This window comes from Miscanthus floridulus, chromosome 9 (genome assembly GCF_019320115.1).
Source record: "Miscanthus floridulus cultivar M001 chromosome 9, ASM1932011v1, whole genome shotgun sequence".
NCBI lineage: Eukaryota > Viridiplantae > Streptophyta > Magnoliopsida > Poales > Poaceae > Miscanthus > Miscanthus floridulus.
Genome location: NC_089588.1, coordinates 107,377,083 through 107,392,429, shown reverse-complemented (window position 1 = coordinate 107,392,429; position 15,347 = coordinate 107,377,083). Strand labels below are relative to the sequence as shown.

The 15,347-nt window shown below is 42.3% G+C and overlaps 1 protein-coding gene and 1 long non-coding RNA gene across 2 annotated transcripts; both read left to right on the top strand.

Annotated features, from left to right (window-relative positions):
* The first annotated feature begins 3,917 nt into the window (after positions 1-3,917).
* LOC136484070 (F-box/kelch-repeat protein At1g26930-like) lies at positions 3,918-6,189 on the top strand. Its single transcript, XM_066481234.1, has 2 exons — positions 3,918-4,136; positions 4,301-6,189. The coding sequence occupies exon 2, from the start codon at positions 4,453-4,455 to the stop codon at positions 5,776-5,778; it is 1,326 nt and encodes a 441-aa protein (XP_066337331.1). The 5' UTR covers positions 3,918-4,136; positions 4,301-4,452; the 3' UTR covers positions 5,779-6,189.
* An 891-nt stretch (positions 6,190-7,080) lies between these two features.
* On the top strand, positions 7,081-10,546 carry LOC136484071 (uncharacterized). The gene is made up of 3 exons (XR_010765757.1): positions 7,081-9,638; positions 9,966-10,132; positions 10,239-10,546. It is a non-coding gene; the product is annotated as an uncharacterized lncRNA (long non-coding RNA).
* The last annotated feature ends 4,801 nt before the right edge of the window (positions 10,547-15,347 follow it).

Sequence of the window (15,347 nt, the reverse complement as noted above, 5' to 3'; positions counted from 1 at the left end):
GATCAACACGGACAGTGTATCAGTTTCCAGCTCTCTTGGTTCACTCTCACACTGGAAGGCTATTCATGATAGTAGCCCCGTTCGCTGGTCTGAAACTTGGCTGAAACTGGCTAAAAAACACTGTTTCGGTTGAATTGTTGTGAGAGAAAAACACTGTTCCGGCTGAAAAAAGAAGCCGAACAAGCCAAATATGGGGTAAGCCGAACAGGGCAGGATTCAATGACGGTTTGATATGGGAGATATGATATGAAGCCAACTGGGAGGCACGACTTACATGTGAAGGATGTAGGGTCTAGGAGGTAATGGGTGCCCCCCCCCCCTCAAACCACCTTAGATACTTGTAAATTGCCTCCATGGATGCACCTCAAGCGTTTGATCATAAAGGCAGTGGAGAAGGACGATCTGCCGACCCTGACCCCTAGGGATTCATCAGAGAAACATTTCTAAAGGAAACCTCTGGATCCAAAATGATTCTATGAGAATTTGGAATCCTATCAAACGGCCATGCAAACACCAAAAACGCCCCTTTGGGACACCATTTTTTCTATTTGTGGGTCAAATTCATGTAAAGCTCATACACTAAACGTTTTGATGGAGCGTACATCTTATTCATAATAATAAAAGACTTCTTTAATTCTTCGAAAAGTGGAACCCCACTTGAGAAAAAACACACCAATTGCCACCTATGGTTTCTTGGATATTTCCTTCATATCTGTTGTGTAGACATGCATGCACTAGATGGACAATATGCACTAAAAGATTATGGCTTCACAAAGACAAATGGACAATATAAGTAGCTTCATGCTATCCACATACAATACAGGTTCCCAACTTATTATACTTACCCACTCTAGCTATAGTCACAGATACAAAGAGATCATTTTCTCATCAAAGAATGTTACTTTATATGCCACATTATGTACAAACACAAATAATTTCTTCCCTACATGTTGACATAATTACTTTCAAAACTAGGTGAGGTTTATACAACATAGGTCCTAGTAATTTATTTTCTTTATTACAGTTTATAAAGTAGAAGGGCGGGCCTGGTGCAAGCGGTAGAGTCTTACCGCCTGTGACCGGAAGGTTCCGGGTTCGAGTCGCGGTCTCCTCGTATTGCACAGGCGAGGGTAAGGCTTGCCACTGACACCCTTCCTCAGACCCCGCACAGAGCGGGAGCTCTCTGCACTGGGTACGCCCTTTTTTATTACAATTTATAAAGTATTTTACCATTGTGGGTGATGATAGCAGTAGTGTATAACAAAGAATTAGAAGGGTTGTATTGATCTACTTGCATACTGAGAAACTATAGGAGTTATATTCTGAGAGTAATGGTTTCCAGAAACCTTTGGTAAATCCTTGTATTGGGGGTGGAGGTGCAAAAATGAAAAACAAATAAACATGGCTCTTACTTATTAGGTCTTAGGAAAACACACTAATAGTGTGGTTGTTGGTTAGCAAGTAGTGGTAGTAGCTAGTCGGGATTTAAATCTAGGCTTGTAAACAAAAATCCCCTACGTGGCACAAACAAAATAGTAGGCACTAGCCTATGGCAATTGTGTGGTCCTACCAATAGTAGTAGTGGTCACTGGCCTAGGTTATAGCGCAACCCTAGGGTGAGATTGTGTTTCGAAGGGTTTTCTTGTTTGGTTTCACACAAGTTTCTACTTATTGCAAAGCCATGGGGTTGTTTTTTCCCAAGCGAGCAAGTTTTTATGTATTAAGAATTAGATATTTTGTATAAATTTTGGTTTTGACATTTAATTTTACCTCAAAATGGGTGAAACACGTGTGCATCCACCAACTATCACCCAAAACAGGTGAATCCTGTATCCCTTCACAAATATCATGTGTTTGGAATTAATCCGGGTCCTCTCACTTTTTTTAGTGCCATCCTTGATGACATCATATCTTAAATTGAGTGGTAGGGTAGTGGTGAAGCCATGCTGCATCTCCATGTGAATGGGACTTACATGGATGTATGTGCTAGCTGCTACTGCATATCGCTCCCCTGGGCCACGCGAACTCATCGAAAGTTTCGGGATGAGACAGGGTCTTAAACAAGGAACGGCAAAACGAACAACCCTAGTCCTCCACCCATCAAGAGATTCTACTAGGAGACCCCATCACACTATCATGTATGATATATTAATCCTCCAAAGCCCATCATTTAGTTCTTTATTACTTTCTTATTCAAGCTTTTCTTCCTTTTCACATGTTGTAATTCAACTGTATTCCCCTTGTCTACTCTGTCTTTGACTACAAATTTACATATCTCCTTTCATTTGAAGCTATCACAAACCTATTTGCAGCATTTGTTTAGAATAATTAAGTCATCACACAACATAACACCATTTGAAGAAAAGTAAATACATTGGATACGTTCATTACTCATCATCTATGATAAAGTTGTTGTAGCTAGCATGGTATCATGCCATGGATTTTGAGCATTAGGATACACATATAAACTATAACCATTTGCAATATTAACATTTGGTTGAGAGAGGAATAGGTTTCATAGAAAGATGCAATATCAACATATATTTTTTTATGTTCCATACATTGGTATCAAGATTTAGTTGAATGGATACCTACCTATTTGATCTCTAATAGTAAAAGAAAAGTATGAAAAAATTAAATCCTTGATATACAGTATACACTATACGTATCTCTTATTTCACCGTAAGTTGTAATTTAAAGGTTGTAGCCTACCTACCTAGACTCTAATATTTACCGTAAAAGAACATGAAATCTCACTCGTGCGCATTCAACATATATTGCCATCACACACACACACAAACACACCACACACAAACACACACTCCAAAACATCAACAATATTTTATAAACACAACATGGAATACACATGACCTATCCTTAGTATTTACAACCACATATCACCACTCTATCCCCGACAATTATATCTATATCTATTCTATATTTTATATCTATATATTCTATATTTTATATATTATAATTATAATTATAAACCCCACTAGAAGTTCTATCTCGACCGCAAGCTATCCACCTTAGCAGCCCACTTCTAGATGCATGTTAGCGAGACACATCATCCACTGACATGCATTTAGTTGTCCGCATCAGTGTGCCACACAATCTACTAACATTATGTATATCTCTTATCTATCTCTCTTATAAAGCTAATTTCCACCGCATTTAGTTACCCACATCAGTGTGCCACGCAATCTACTAACATTATCTATATCTCTTATAAAGCTAATCCCCTTAAGTTGCCCATATCAGTGTACCACGCAGTCTACTAACATTATGTATATCTCTTATAAAGCTAATCCCCACTGCAAGTTATATCTTAACATGCAAGTCATCCACATCATCTTCCACTAACTATCCACATCATCTCACTAACTTTCAACTTCGTTGTGCAACCAATTTTGATAAGAATGGATGCAAGAACATGTAGATGATTTAACTCATATGTACAACAATTTTATTTCTAATAGAGTCCCACAACAACACGTGAGATATCCTTCTAGTTTTATAATAGTTTATCCCTTCATATAAGTAATTACATGTAGCCGTGATCCAAGAGGTGGGTTACGTCCTTTATCCCCGCGAAACTCACCTCTTATCTCTTTTTCTTAAAAAAAACGTTGTCACATCATCAAAATCGCTTACGCGACACGTCAGCGCACCGAGCGGGTAGTGGAGAACCGAGCGTAGTCAGGATAGCGTGTATTTTTTTTTGCTTTTTAGAAAAAACAATTATTAATAAGAGAGTAAAAAACACAAAATTAGTTTATTGTTTTTTTTGCCGCTTATAATAGAATAATCAATGATTCGATAAGTGGTATTTTTTTTCCTGGGTGCGCTTAGCCCTAAACAGGCTGCAGGCGCATCTATAAATCTGAGACGGGGATATAATGAAGCGCACACGGACCCCGGTCTGCGTTTCTCGCTGCGGGCTGCGGCCCTGCCTTTTCTCCCATTCCCCCTCCTCCCCCCTCGCCGCCCGCGTGAGCTCTCTCTCTCTCCCTCTCCCTCTCCCTCTCCCGTGCCTCCGACGACTAGGCGCCCGTGGCCACCGCCGCCGCCCAGTCTCCGTCGGACCCTCCGACAGGTCTTTTTCGTCCCCCTTCGCCGGCGACGAGCACCACCAGGTACGCCCACCCCCTCCCCTCCCCTTCCGTTCCTGCTGTGCGAAACCGGGCACCCAATCCGTAAATTATTAAGCTGCTTGTATCCGGATTCGATCTTATTCAAGTGTATACATGCGTTAAGCCTACTGACTCCCGTTTTTTTTCCTTTTGCAAAAAAATATCAGGTGTACATTCGTACACCCATGCTCTTAACTGCGCCCGCCCTCGCCCCTGCAACCGGTTTCCTGTTGGTTTCTGTGGATTTGGCTGCCGGAGGATTGATGCAGCCTTAAGGATTACTGTAGATTGGTTGCCAAATTCGAAGGCTGATCAGGTCATGTTGGGGGACCAGCGCATGATACTGGCCTTGGACTCATCAAGCTCATCAAGCTCTGCCCCTGATTTGACCCTCTCTGAAGATCTTCCTTCTGTGAGCAGGAGGAACTGTGTGATTGAGAGCCTGCAGGTGGGGTGGGCGCAGAAGGGAGGTGGGCAGGTGGTGGAGGGTCTGGTGAATTGTTACAAGAAGAAGAAGAAGAAGAAGATTGGCGGTGGTTCGTGGAGTCCCGCAGCCAAATCTTGGGCTTCTGAGATGGAGGGTGCTGATGAGAGTGGTGAAGTTGAAGTCAACACGAGCGAGCTCATCGGCGGGATCGGCAGGGAGTTGGCGATTTCATGCCTGCTCCGTCTTCCCCGGTCTTACTACTATGATGTGGCCTGTGTTAATCGCTCTTTCTACTCCCTTGTGAGGTTCGGGGAGCTTTACAGGTTGAGGCGGGAGGCTGGGATCGTTGAGCAGATGATCTATTGCTCGTGCAATGTGCTCGAGTGGGAAGGTTTTGATCCGTGCCGCCAAAGGTGGTTCAGCATCCCTTCCATGCCTCCCATAGAGTGCTTCACGCTTGCTGATAAGGAATCCCTGGCCGTGGGCACCAATATCCTCGTCTTTGGGAGGAGGGTGGAAGCCCATGTTGTGCTGAGGTACAGCCTTCTGACTAACTCTTGGACGACAGGAGAGATGATGAACACGCCGAGGTGCTTGTTTGGCTCGGCAAGCTTCGGTGAGAAGGCTATTGTGGCTGGTGGTTTTGGTGAGAATGGTGCGTTGAGCTCTGCCGAACTTTATGATTCTGAGATGCAGACATGGACCACTCTTCCAAGCATGAACAGGGCACGGCAGATGTGCTCTGGTTTCTTCATGGATGGCAAGTTCTATGTCATTGGTGGGAAAGCTGAGAGACACAATGAGGTCCTTAGTTGTGCTGAGGAGTTTGATTTGGAGAACGGCACCTGGCGCTTGATCCCAGACATGGCACAGGGCCTTAATGGTGGAAGCGGTGCTCCGCCTCTTGTTGCTGTTGTGAATAATGAACTTTATGCTGCTGACTATGCAACAAAGGAGGTTAGAAAATATGACAAGGAAAATAATGCCTGGATCACTCTTGGATTGTTACCTGGGAGGTATACATCAGTTCATGGCTGGGGCATTGCTTTCCGTAGTTGTGGAGATATGCTCATTGTAATTGGTGCAATGAGTGTTGGTGGTGGCGGGGTGATTGAAATTTGTTCCTGGGTACCCAATAATGAACCGCCAGATTGGAAGATCATTGGCACCCGCCGTTCCGGAAGCTTTGTGTACAATTGTGCTGTGATGAGTTGTTGACATCCAGGGCTATACATTATCAACTGTACATTTTGACCAAAAGGAAGGATAAAGAAGGCAAATTCTCCTCAGTCTGCTTACTCCTATGGGTAACTTCTGCCCACTGGCATTTTAGGATAAGCTGAAGATCCGATAGAACTTCTCATGTAGCTTCTTACTTGCTTATGTCTAATCTCTTCATTTTAATTCCATTTGGAGCGCCTGCAATTGATTTCCGGAAAGTGGGACATGCAGTGCAGTATTAGATTAATAATTTGGTGCAGCCTAACATTTTGATCTTCCCTGGGCACCTTGATCAAAGTTTTTTTTGTTTTTTGTTTTTTAGCTCTAGAGAATAGCCTTACATTGGCAAATCATTTGCCCATAGATTGTAAGAAATAATAAAGGAAGAAAGAAATATGTCTTTGTTGACGATTGTTGCCTTTCCCTTTATCTTTTCTTGGTTAATTGTGTCTGGAGGCAACTGTGAATCATTACCTTCTGTTTGATGCAATGTTTTTTTTTTCTTTTTGGAAGATTTGTAGAGTATGTGTACTCATTAATAGTGCCTTGTTATCCTACCTATTGTGTCTGATAATGTTAATTCTATCTCAATTTGGCTTCTTGAGAAGCTGCTTTTGGTCATCTGTGAACTAACATTTTACTTCTGGAACAAGTGAATGTCTTGGGACATTAGTTGCCATTTAGACTTGCAATAATTTTGATTAACTGACCATTTCTTTTGAATTATGACTTTCTAGCTTTGAGGTTTTCTAAATAATTCACAGCAACGTTAGTATATACTACTGTGATGCATTACATAATGTTTTGAACATGGTGTATTGTAGTCAGTCTATATTGTATGGATACAATGTTGAAATTATTCTATATTGACTTGAACTAGATGCTTTAAGTGGTGAGCAGAAACGACAATTATTTACTGTAACGAGTGTCAAAGTTTGTGCCTGTTTGTTCTGTTGACAATGATCTTATATCCTTCTGTTCATTAAAAAGGGATGTTGATTGCTTTGCATCACCGATGAATGAGTTAAGCATATCAGTACCTAAGCTGTAGGAGTGTCTTTAAAAGCATATCAGTATTAAAGAAACGGTACAAACGAGTTCCCATGCTTTGTTTCCTATAACAGAGATAGCTTAAAAATCACTGACCTGGAACTTCTACACATAGTCTTTAGAGCATTGTTTCTTCTAGTATAATGATCTTACTGAAGTGTTTTACGAAAAAAGAAGGGGGTGGGGGGGGGGGGGGGGGGGGGGGGGGGGGGGGGGGGGTGGGGGGGATCAATAGCATGCCATGGTTTTTGAGGCGTCACCTAGGAGTCCAGGTGTGATCCCAACACCACTAGATCCTGGTTACGTCTAGGCGCTAATGCATGTCCCTAATGTCACAGGACACCTCAAAACCTTGACTTTTGCTTTCCTTTTTTCCCGACCTGTTCATATGTGCCTTGGAAATTTTGTGGTAATATGGGAAGGGATTCTTTTTTCTGAATAACAGTTCTATGGAATAATAACTCTTCCATATCTACATGACTATTTTGGCAGTTATCCTTTTATTTATAGTGGTCACTAAGAGAATTGATAATATCAATGATTATTGTTTAACCTTTTACACTTGTGCATCCCTCTGGTTATACAAGGTGGCTCTGTTCTTTTTAATAGTGCATTTCATGCTTATTGAAGAATCTCTTTAATGCTTAAAAGCATATGTTATTCCTGCTCTCTAGGAGGGCACAAGTTGGATGATAACCCATTGTCTTCATGAGCTTATAGGTCTGGTGATCAGTCATGTATATGTTGAGCATATAATAGGTGATTGTGTAATGGCCCATTCGAACATAACAAAATCGATAGGAGGATGAGCAGAAGATTGACTTCTGTCACTGTGTGCTCTGGGCCCACTCTCTGATGAAGGACACATATCGGACACGCATATGTGAACCCTTCATCGGATATCATATGTTTGTATGGCTTTCTGTCAGCTGAATTGAAGTTAGTAGCCATTGCTTTTAAGTCTGACCATTTGGATCATTCTTATTAGTGTTTCAGAGATATATCGTGAGTTCAGGCCATTAAATCTTTCTTGAATTGTGAAGGTTATACACTTAGAATTATGGAACCTTATAGTTTCATTAAACAGTTATGACATTTATAATTTTTTGGTAAGATGTAAAACATTTCCTATCAATAAGTACCACTAGTTCAATGGCATAGCTTATCTGAACCTCAGGTTCATTTTGCCATAAACGCAACATGTAAGTAAATGATCTATACTTATTCTGGGCCAGTTTGTGTTGCTGTTCTACACAGTAGAATACTGGAATATAATCAGTTGGATGCAATGTATGGTTAAAATGGACTGCAGTTAATCATTTTAGCTCCTAGGATAGAAAGTATTAGAACATTTTTTTCCGTACTATTTTTCTTTCTTTATAAATGCTACGAAGCATTTTTTGACATAAAATTATGAAAAAAATTTTGGTTCAGCACATTCATTTGGATTATAATTCAGAGTGACAAGGATGTAGTCCTGTTTGTTGTATCCATTAGTTTGGAATTCTGACTATGCCAAAACAGGACAGGTTTGTGGCATTAGCATTTGCTTTGGCAATGATGATTCACATGCTGCTCTACTATAGCATTTTCTGGTCCCATATCTTGGTTGTGGTAAATTGTGCTAATGTGCGCAGAAGTAAATATGCCGATTAGAAGTAGAGGTAAATTATCTGCTGTGTTTCAAAGGAAAATCAATCTGGTACAGTTTTACCTTTATTATTGTTTATATCTGAACTAAGTTACTCATTACTCCCTTGGTCGGAAAAAGAATGCAATTGTACGTTTGGAACACTTTAAGTTTGACCAAGTTTATAGAAAATAATATCAAAATTTATGTTTTCAAATAGGTTTACTATGAAAATATTTTTCATATAATTAATCTAATGATATTTATTCAGTATCATAAATATTACTACTTTTTTGTATATATTTTGTCAAATTTGAAATTGTCTGACTCCCCACAAAACGAGAATTGCATTCTTTTTGGGACGGAGGGAGTAGCTGTTTTCAGTTCATGCTATCATATTGAGTTTAAGTACTCTATTAGAGCTATTAATTATTGACAATTTGATTAGTCAAATTGTCAAGATCCCATTAACAAGTTGTGGCATTTGAGTTTGATGGCATGTTGGCTCATTTACCTTTTATTACCTTCGCAACATAAATTGCAGTTTTTTGGTATATATTCTGTTGCATACTTCTAGTTTCTATTGGTTTGACCTTGACATGAAATAAGCAACTTTCCAATTTTCTGTCTCCCTTACTCTGAACACAATATTTAATGAAGCGGTTGGCTTTCATCTAGTCAGCTCTACTCCCAAAGCAACTTCTAGAATGCAAAGTTGATGCTTATGTTCTTTGAATGGGACAAAATATCTATGGTTTCATCTTCCTGCTAATGAAGAGGAAGTGCCTTCTTTTCTAGGGATAATTTCAGTGGAGAACAAACTAAAGAACAGAGCAAGTATATGGCATTGTGCTTCACCTGGAGAACCAAGAAAAGGCAGAAGCAGAAAGGACAAGCAATCAAACAAATAGTGTTACTAACTAGTGCGACAAGCCTCTGAAAAAGAATCAGATCCATTACTACATTTGATGGAGATGTTCTTTAAATTACATGCCGTTGATTTTTTTTCACTAATTGTTTAACCACAGATTCCTCATGCATTCATATGTGCTGCGGGATTCAAGTTGGTAGAATCTCCAACGTAACTGCTCCATTAGCTGTGTCTGTGTCAGTGGCTACATGGTGCTCCATTAGCTGTGTCTGTGTCAGTGGCTACATGGTGATGAAGGTTTCTATGGTTAGCATTGAAAAACTTCAGCACTATGAATAATCTTTGCAAAATCATTGGTGGGTGTGTAAAAGCTTCTTGTTTGCACACAACGGAAAGCCAATTTAGTCACAGTTGGTATGATGTAAATCTGCTGTTTTGGCATTTTAGAAATTCCCCTCCAAAGCAAGATGGGGCATAAAGTTATCGCTAAGGAATTTGTCCTGCTCTATATTGTTCTTGATGCACCTACTTTGGTGCATATAGTTGCTAATGTCACTGCTTTATGGTCATGATGTGTCTATATTTTGTTGGCTTATAGTCCAATGATGTGTTTACCCTCATTAATTTTCTCAGGTCACAATCTACAATGTTAGATTAGATGCACCTCACCAGGCTGAAGGATGTACCAATTACTCAATTATTTTGTGTGGATGTTGCACTTGTCCTTGAGAAGACGAAGCATCACCAAACATATCAATTCCACCCGAGGCAGATGCAAGTGAAGGCGGCTCAGGACTCATGTCTGTCTTGGTGTATCCTTCACTTGCCATTTGCTGTCCTTCACTTGCCATTTACTGTACAAAGAAAAAAAGCGATTCTGATAGGGACTTTGAAATTTTGTCGCAGGCTTATTACTTCGTTGGTGCTGTCATGTCAGGAAACGGATGATTGCAGATTACCGAACATTACCTGTTGGGAAGGAAAAAAATGGTGCTCTTGCATTGGACGCAATTACAAGTTGGCAGTATCTTATGCCTTTGGCAATTCCCTTGTGGTCCACAGCAGAGTGCTCATTGCATCTAAAATGGTAAAGTGAATGGGTGCTGTGGCATTCAGGTGACCTTATTCTCTTGTATTTCATCCCTTTAATGAAGAAACTTGTCGTCAGAGATTGGAACTCTCTAAAGTGTACTTGGACAGTTGAGCTATCATCACTTCCATTATTCGGATGACTTGTTCTTCCGTCTCCTGGAAGTCTGCATATATGCACATGGATCCATGCGTAATTTTTGTCTTTCTCATCAAGTGCCACACTTTCTTGCCTGCTTAGCATGCTATGATTTCTCCAGCCTTCACCTATTTGAGAATTACTCCTCTCCAGCCTTGAAAACCTAGTATTATTCCTTGTACCTGAGTTTCTGTCTATTTATGTCCATCCAACATTCTTAGGAAATTATTAGTATCGTTAATATTTGCCCAAAGGGGCCAATGGTCTCCCCTAAATGAGACACTCTTGCCCTTTTATCTTTAATATGATATCTGTCCCATAATGTCACATAACATATTTCCATATAGCCCTTCAGGAATGTGTACTGGAGCTGCCCTCTACACATTCCTGAGAGGCTGAGACAACTGAAACCTGCCAACCTACTGTACATCCATTCAGACATCTTTTAGCCACCTACAGGGCTCAGTGCCTATCCCCCTATCCTATGGTACCATTCATAATCATAGGCCTTTAGTTAGTTGATGGTGGTTGGAACACAATAATCACATGATCACCGAGTCCTGCAACTGAAAAAAACCCTCTCAAGATTGTTAATTCCACGTAAAGGTCTCCTGTGGATGTTGCATGGGGGGCTAGTTGGCGAGCAAGACAAACTCCTCCTACCTTTTCTCAAGAACCCTAGAAAGATAAACATTTCTCAATTGTGGTTAGTTGTCGCGCGTGAGCGCGCGCAAAGGGGGAAGAAAGAAAGGAAAAGAAAAAGAAAAGACGATGCTGATGACGACGCCAGTTTTATGAGAGGTACAATCTCGCCTGTGGCGTCCAATCCGAAAAGGAGGGAGAGGAAAAGGGAGAGGAGGCAATGGACGATTGTGAGGAGCAGGCCGTCCATGTCATGAGGATCACACCAAGCCCCGGCTCACCGAACTTCCCCTGTTGGAAAACGATGCGTGCTCCGGCAGCACTCGCCGCCGCGGCAACTTGGCAAATCGGTGGCAGTAAGTGCGGTGCAGCGGTGCTCTTCGAATAACATACATATTATTCTGGCCTCCACATCCGATCAGAAGGTGCATGAACACTGCTGCGTTCCTCCTGTTCATGGTAATTCATGAATGGACCAGTAATTGTGTTTTTACAGCACACTAAACGGAACAGAAAATCAATCATTGATCAGGACGTTCACTTGGCAGTTCAAAATTGGAGCTGAGATAGGTAATGCAAATGGCACCAATCATGAGGCCGTGAAAAATAGCAGGCAACAAGATGATGGGAGCAGTAATTTGTGTAATGCTTTTGTTAAGACGATATCAAAGTGGCAGACATGAATGCATCACTGGTGTCTGAACCTGAGGTCAACCTGCCAATATTTATCACCAATTTTAACACGATGTATATAGCATACTAGACTTGAACTGTATTAAAAAAAATTATACAGCATAGTGGAACTACATTCCAACTTCCAAAGAACAGCTCCAGAGATACTAAATACTTGAGCTAGCGTAGTAGCCTACTACACAGCGCGAAATGAACAATGCATCCATCTGAATGACGGCCTGCTGAAACTCTGAAACCCAACACAGGCTGCAGATCTTGGGCTGGGCTCCACCTGCCACTCAACTCTTTAACATCTGAAGACGAGTAGACGGCTACACATTGTTAAACAACCAGTAGTCGCACTATTTATCTTCTCATTAGTCATTCCTTTCTTCCTCAGTCCTCACCACCGGGCACCGGCACAGCCACCGCCCAACTTGCTGACTTCTGGTTCTTTCACCCTAACAAGGGGACTGCCACTGAATGTGCTTGCCAATGACAGGTCAATGTGCTTCTCAGACTCAGACCCTCACCAAAAGCAAGAGGGATGTTGATAATTTTGCCTGCCAATCCAGCACAGTGATCCAAAAGCTACTATTGATGTTCAGAAAAGATAGTGACTGGACAATGTAAATGATTAAAGGCCCACCAAGAGTAACATCATTTATGCATTATGGCATCGGTGGGTAAATCTTCCAAACAGACATTATTGGTGCTTAGCATCAGAAAACAATGTTGCATCAGTAAGCTTTCAGGAGACCATCATGAGACATTGTAGGTGTTTTCATCATCTGGCCACTTGACTGTTGCAGTTCAACCTAACAAAATACTATAATCTATAATCAGCCATTACAGAGTGTACAGACCAGTATATTTAAAGTTTAAACAAGGTGATCCTATACCCCTAAACCAAAGAAACTTGCATACATGACATACGACAAGGCTAGAAAGGAAAAGGTCCAAGGAAGAGGCATGTGACGATGCTTGTAGCATAGTTGTCTATGATGTAGACTGATAGATTCACAGTTCAACACTCATAAAATGCAGGCAATATATGAACTAGATTGGATACCAAGTATAACAAAATGGCTGACTGAAAAGCATACAACGGCCAGCCTAGAAGGGTCAATATGCAGTGCCAAACTAACCAACAACTGGTAGAGATCATTTATTGTGCAGCTACTACAAAAACAAATCAGAAATAAACAGTTGATTACGATGCTACTGATCAAGATACGGAGCAACATTGCACAGAATTAAGAGAAAAACATGCAGTGTCTGTACCAGAAAAACGCCAAGACAAACACAGATGTGACTTACGGTGTAGTTCATCAAAAAAACTTCAGAGTATGGTGGATAGAGTTGGGCATAGTTGCCTTCAATATAAGAGTCTGAAGATACCTTGACAGGTAGTTCTCTGGGGTAAGAGCAATGGTCACATCCAGCTTGCTCTGCTAGTCGGCAGGGAGCCCATAGTGGCTCATGCAGCAAAGCATCACTCCATACTTAATGTGGCAAGGGTTCCTCTCATCAAGAGTAAGTACCAAGTCAGGTCACTTGCTTTTTTACGGAATTGGCTTCAAGCATACCAAAACCCATAACAGTCCCTCTTGCACCTCAGTCCATAATGAATTACTCACCATTAGCCTCAGCTCTACATCAAACGCTCCTTGTGACTTTACACACCTACTATGGCTTGGAAGCAAGATGCCAAGGCCTCATCCTTAACTTGCATGAAAACCTCCTTCTCAATGAATGTAACAAGACAATCATTCAATAATTGTTCCCCCACTCTATTTGTTAGCTTATTCTTAACAAGATCCATTGCAGAAAATACCCTTTCAACGCTAGCAGTTGCTATGGGAAGAACCAGCACCAATTTAAGAAGCTTGTAAACAGTAGGATGTTTGAGGCTCTTCTTGGTTTTAACAAGCATAACAGAAAGCTCAACAAAACTTTTCACCTTCCTAAACCTTTCATCCTCACGCATATCAGCAATAAACCGTGTAAACTGGCTTGGAAGATGCTACAAATCTGTGCTTGAGAAGTCCTCTGGATAAGAGCAAGCAAGTTCAAGTAACCTGTCTTTGTTATATGGGTAAAATGAACTAGCTGGATCGAGTGATGCCACGGCAAGAAGAAAATCTATGTTCATCTCATCAAACCTGTCATTCAACTCTTGAAGTGCTGTATCAAGGATGCTTGTGAAAATTTCAACACGGTAATGTTGGAGATTCATGACTTTTCTCAAGAACCCCTTTGGTTTTAAAACTGGCTCATAAATATCATGCATGCTAGGGACTTTGATGTCATGCTTTGCACAAAAAGTAGTGACATCATTAAGAAATTTTTCCAATTCATCATCCCCCAGCATTTTTTCTAACTGATGCTTTGTAATATCAATGAGCTTAATGCCATTTGTTAGAATAGGCGCCCTAATGGGCTGGCCTTGGGCCTGGCATCTAGCCTGTTAGGCTGGCTGCCTTAGGGGATAAGATAGATAGATTACATTGATAAGGCAAGAATCATCGTTGACTGGTGTTTCTATAAACCCTATTGATCCTTGCCTATATATTGTACTCTGTATGCTGCTAATCTATCAATCAATTCCTGAGACCTATTCGCTCTCATGGTATCAGCCGCCTAGGTTTAGGTCTCCTCTTCCGCTGCCCACTCCACGCGCGCCAGCCCCTCGCCGCGCTACGCCCCTCCGCGCGCCAGTACCCACCGTGCTACGCCACCATGCCCTCCACCCCTCCAGCAACCCCTAGGGCTGGGGACGATCTGGACGCCTCCTCTGCCACCATCCAGGCAGAAACCGTCGCCCAACGCCTCGCCACGGACAAGGCCAACGAGGCTGCCGCCGCTGCTCAGCGTCTTGAACACGAGCATCAGGCTGCGCGTGATGCTGCCCTAGCACGCGCCCTACAGGCCGAGGAGGAGGCCACAACCGCGACTAAGGATCGCGACGCCGCCACCCACCGTGCTAGCGAGGCACTAGAGCGCGCTGCCAAGGAGCGGGCGGCCGCTGCTGCCGCCGTTTCTCCGGAACCCTCTGGCGCCGCACCTGTAGGCACTTCAGCGCCGCCACCCGATCTTCGAGCTGCCATGCTGCATCACAAGGCCGTTGCCCTTCTGCAGCTCCATGCTTAGGCTGTTGCGGTCAGCAACATCTGGAACCACGTCACCACCATCATCGACGTCGATTCCGATAACTTCAACCGCTGGCGTGATCAGTTTCTTCTCATCCTCGGCAAGTTCTCCCTCCAGGATCACGTTCGAGAGGAACCTCCATCCCCAATTCCTCCTGATTGGGCCCGGATGGACTGCGTTGTCAAGTCCTGGATCGTCGCCACGCTCACCGACAACCTTGGCGAGATCATCTCCGCCCAGGGCTCCACCGCTCGGCATGCCTGGCTCGCCGTCGAGTCACAGTTCCTTGGCAACCACGAGCTCGCTCCATCCACCTCGAG

Coding starts and splice junctions, on each gene's coding strand:
- LOC136484070 (XM_066481234.1), top strand. CDS start 4,453: ATGTTGGGGGACCAGCGCATGATACTGGCCTTGGACTCATCAAGCTCA.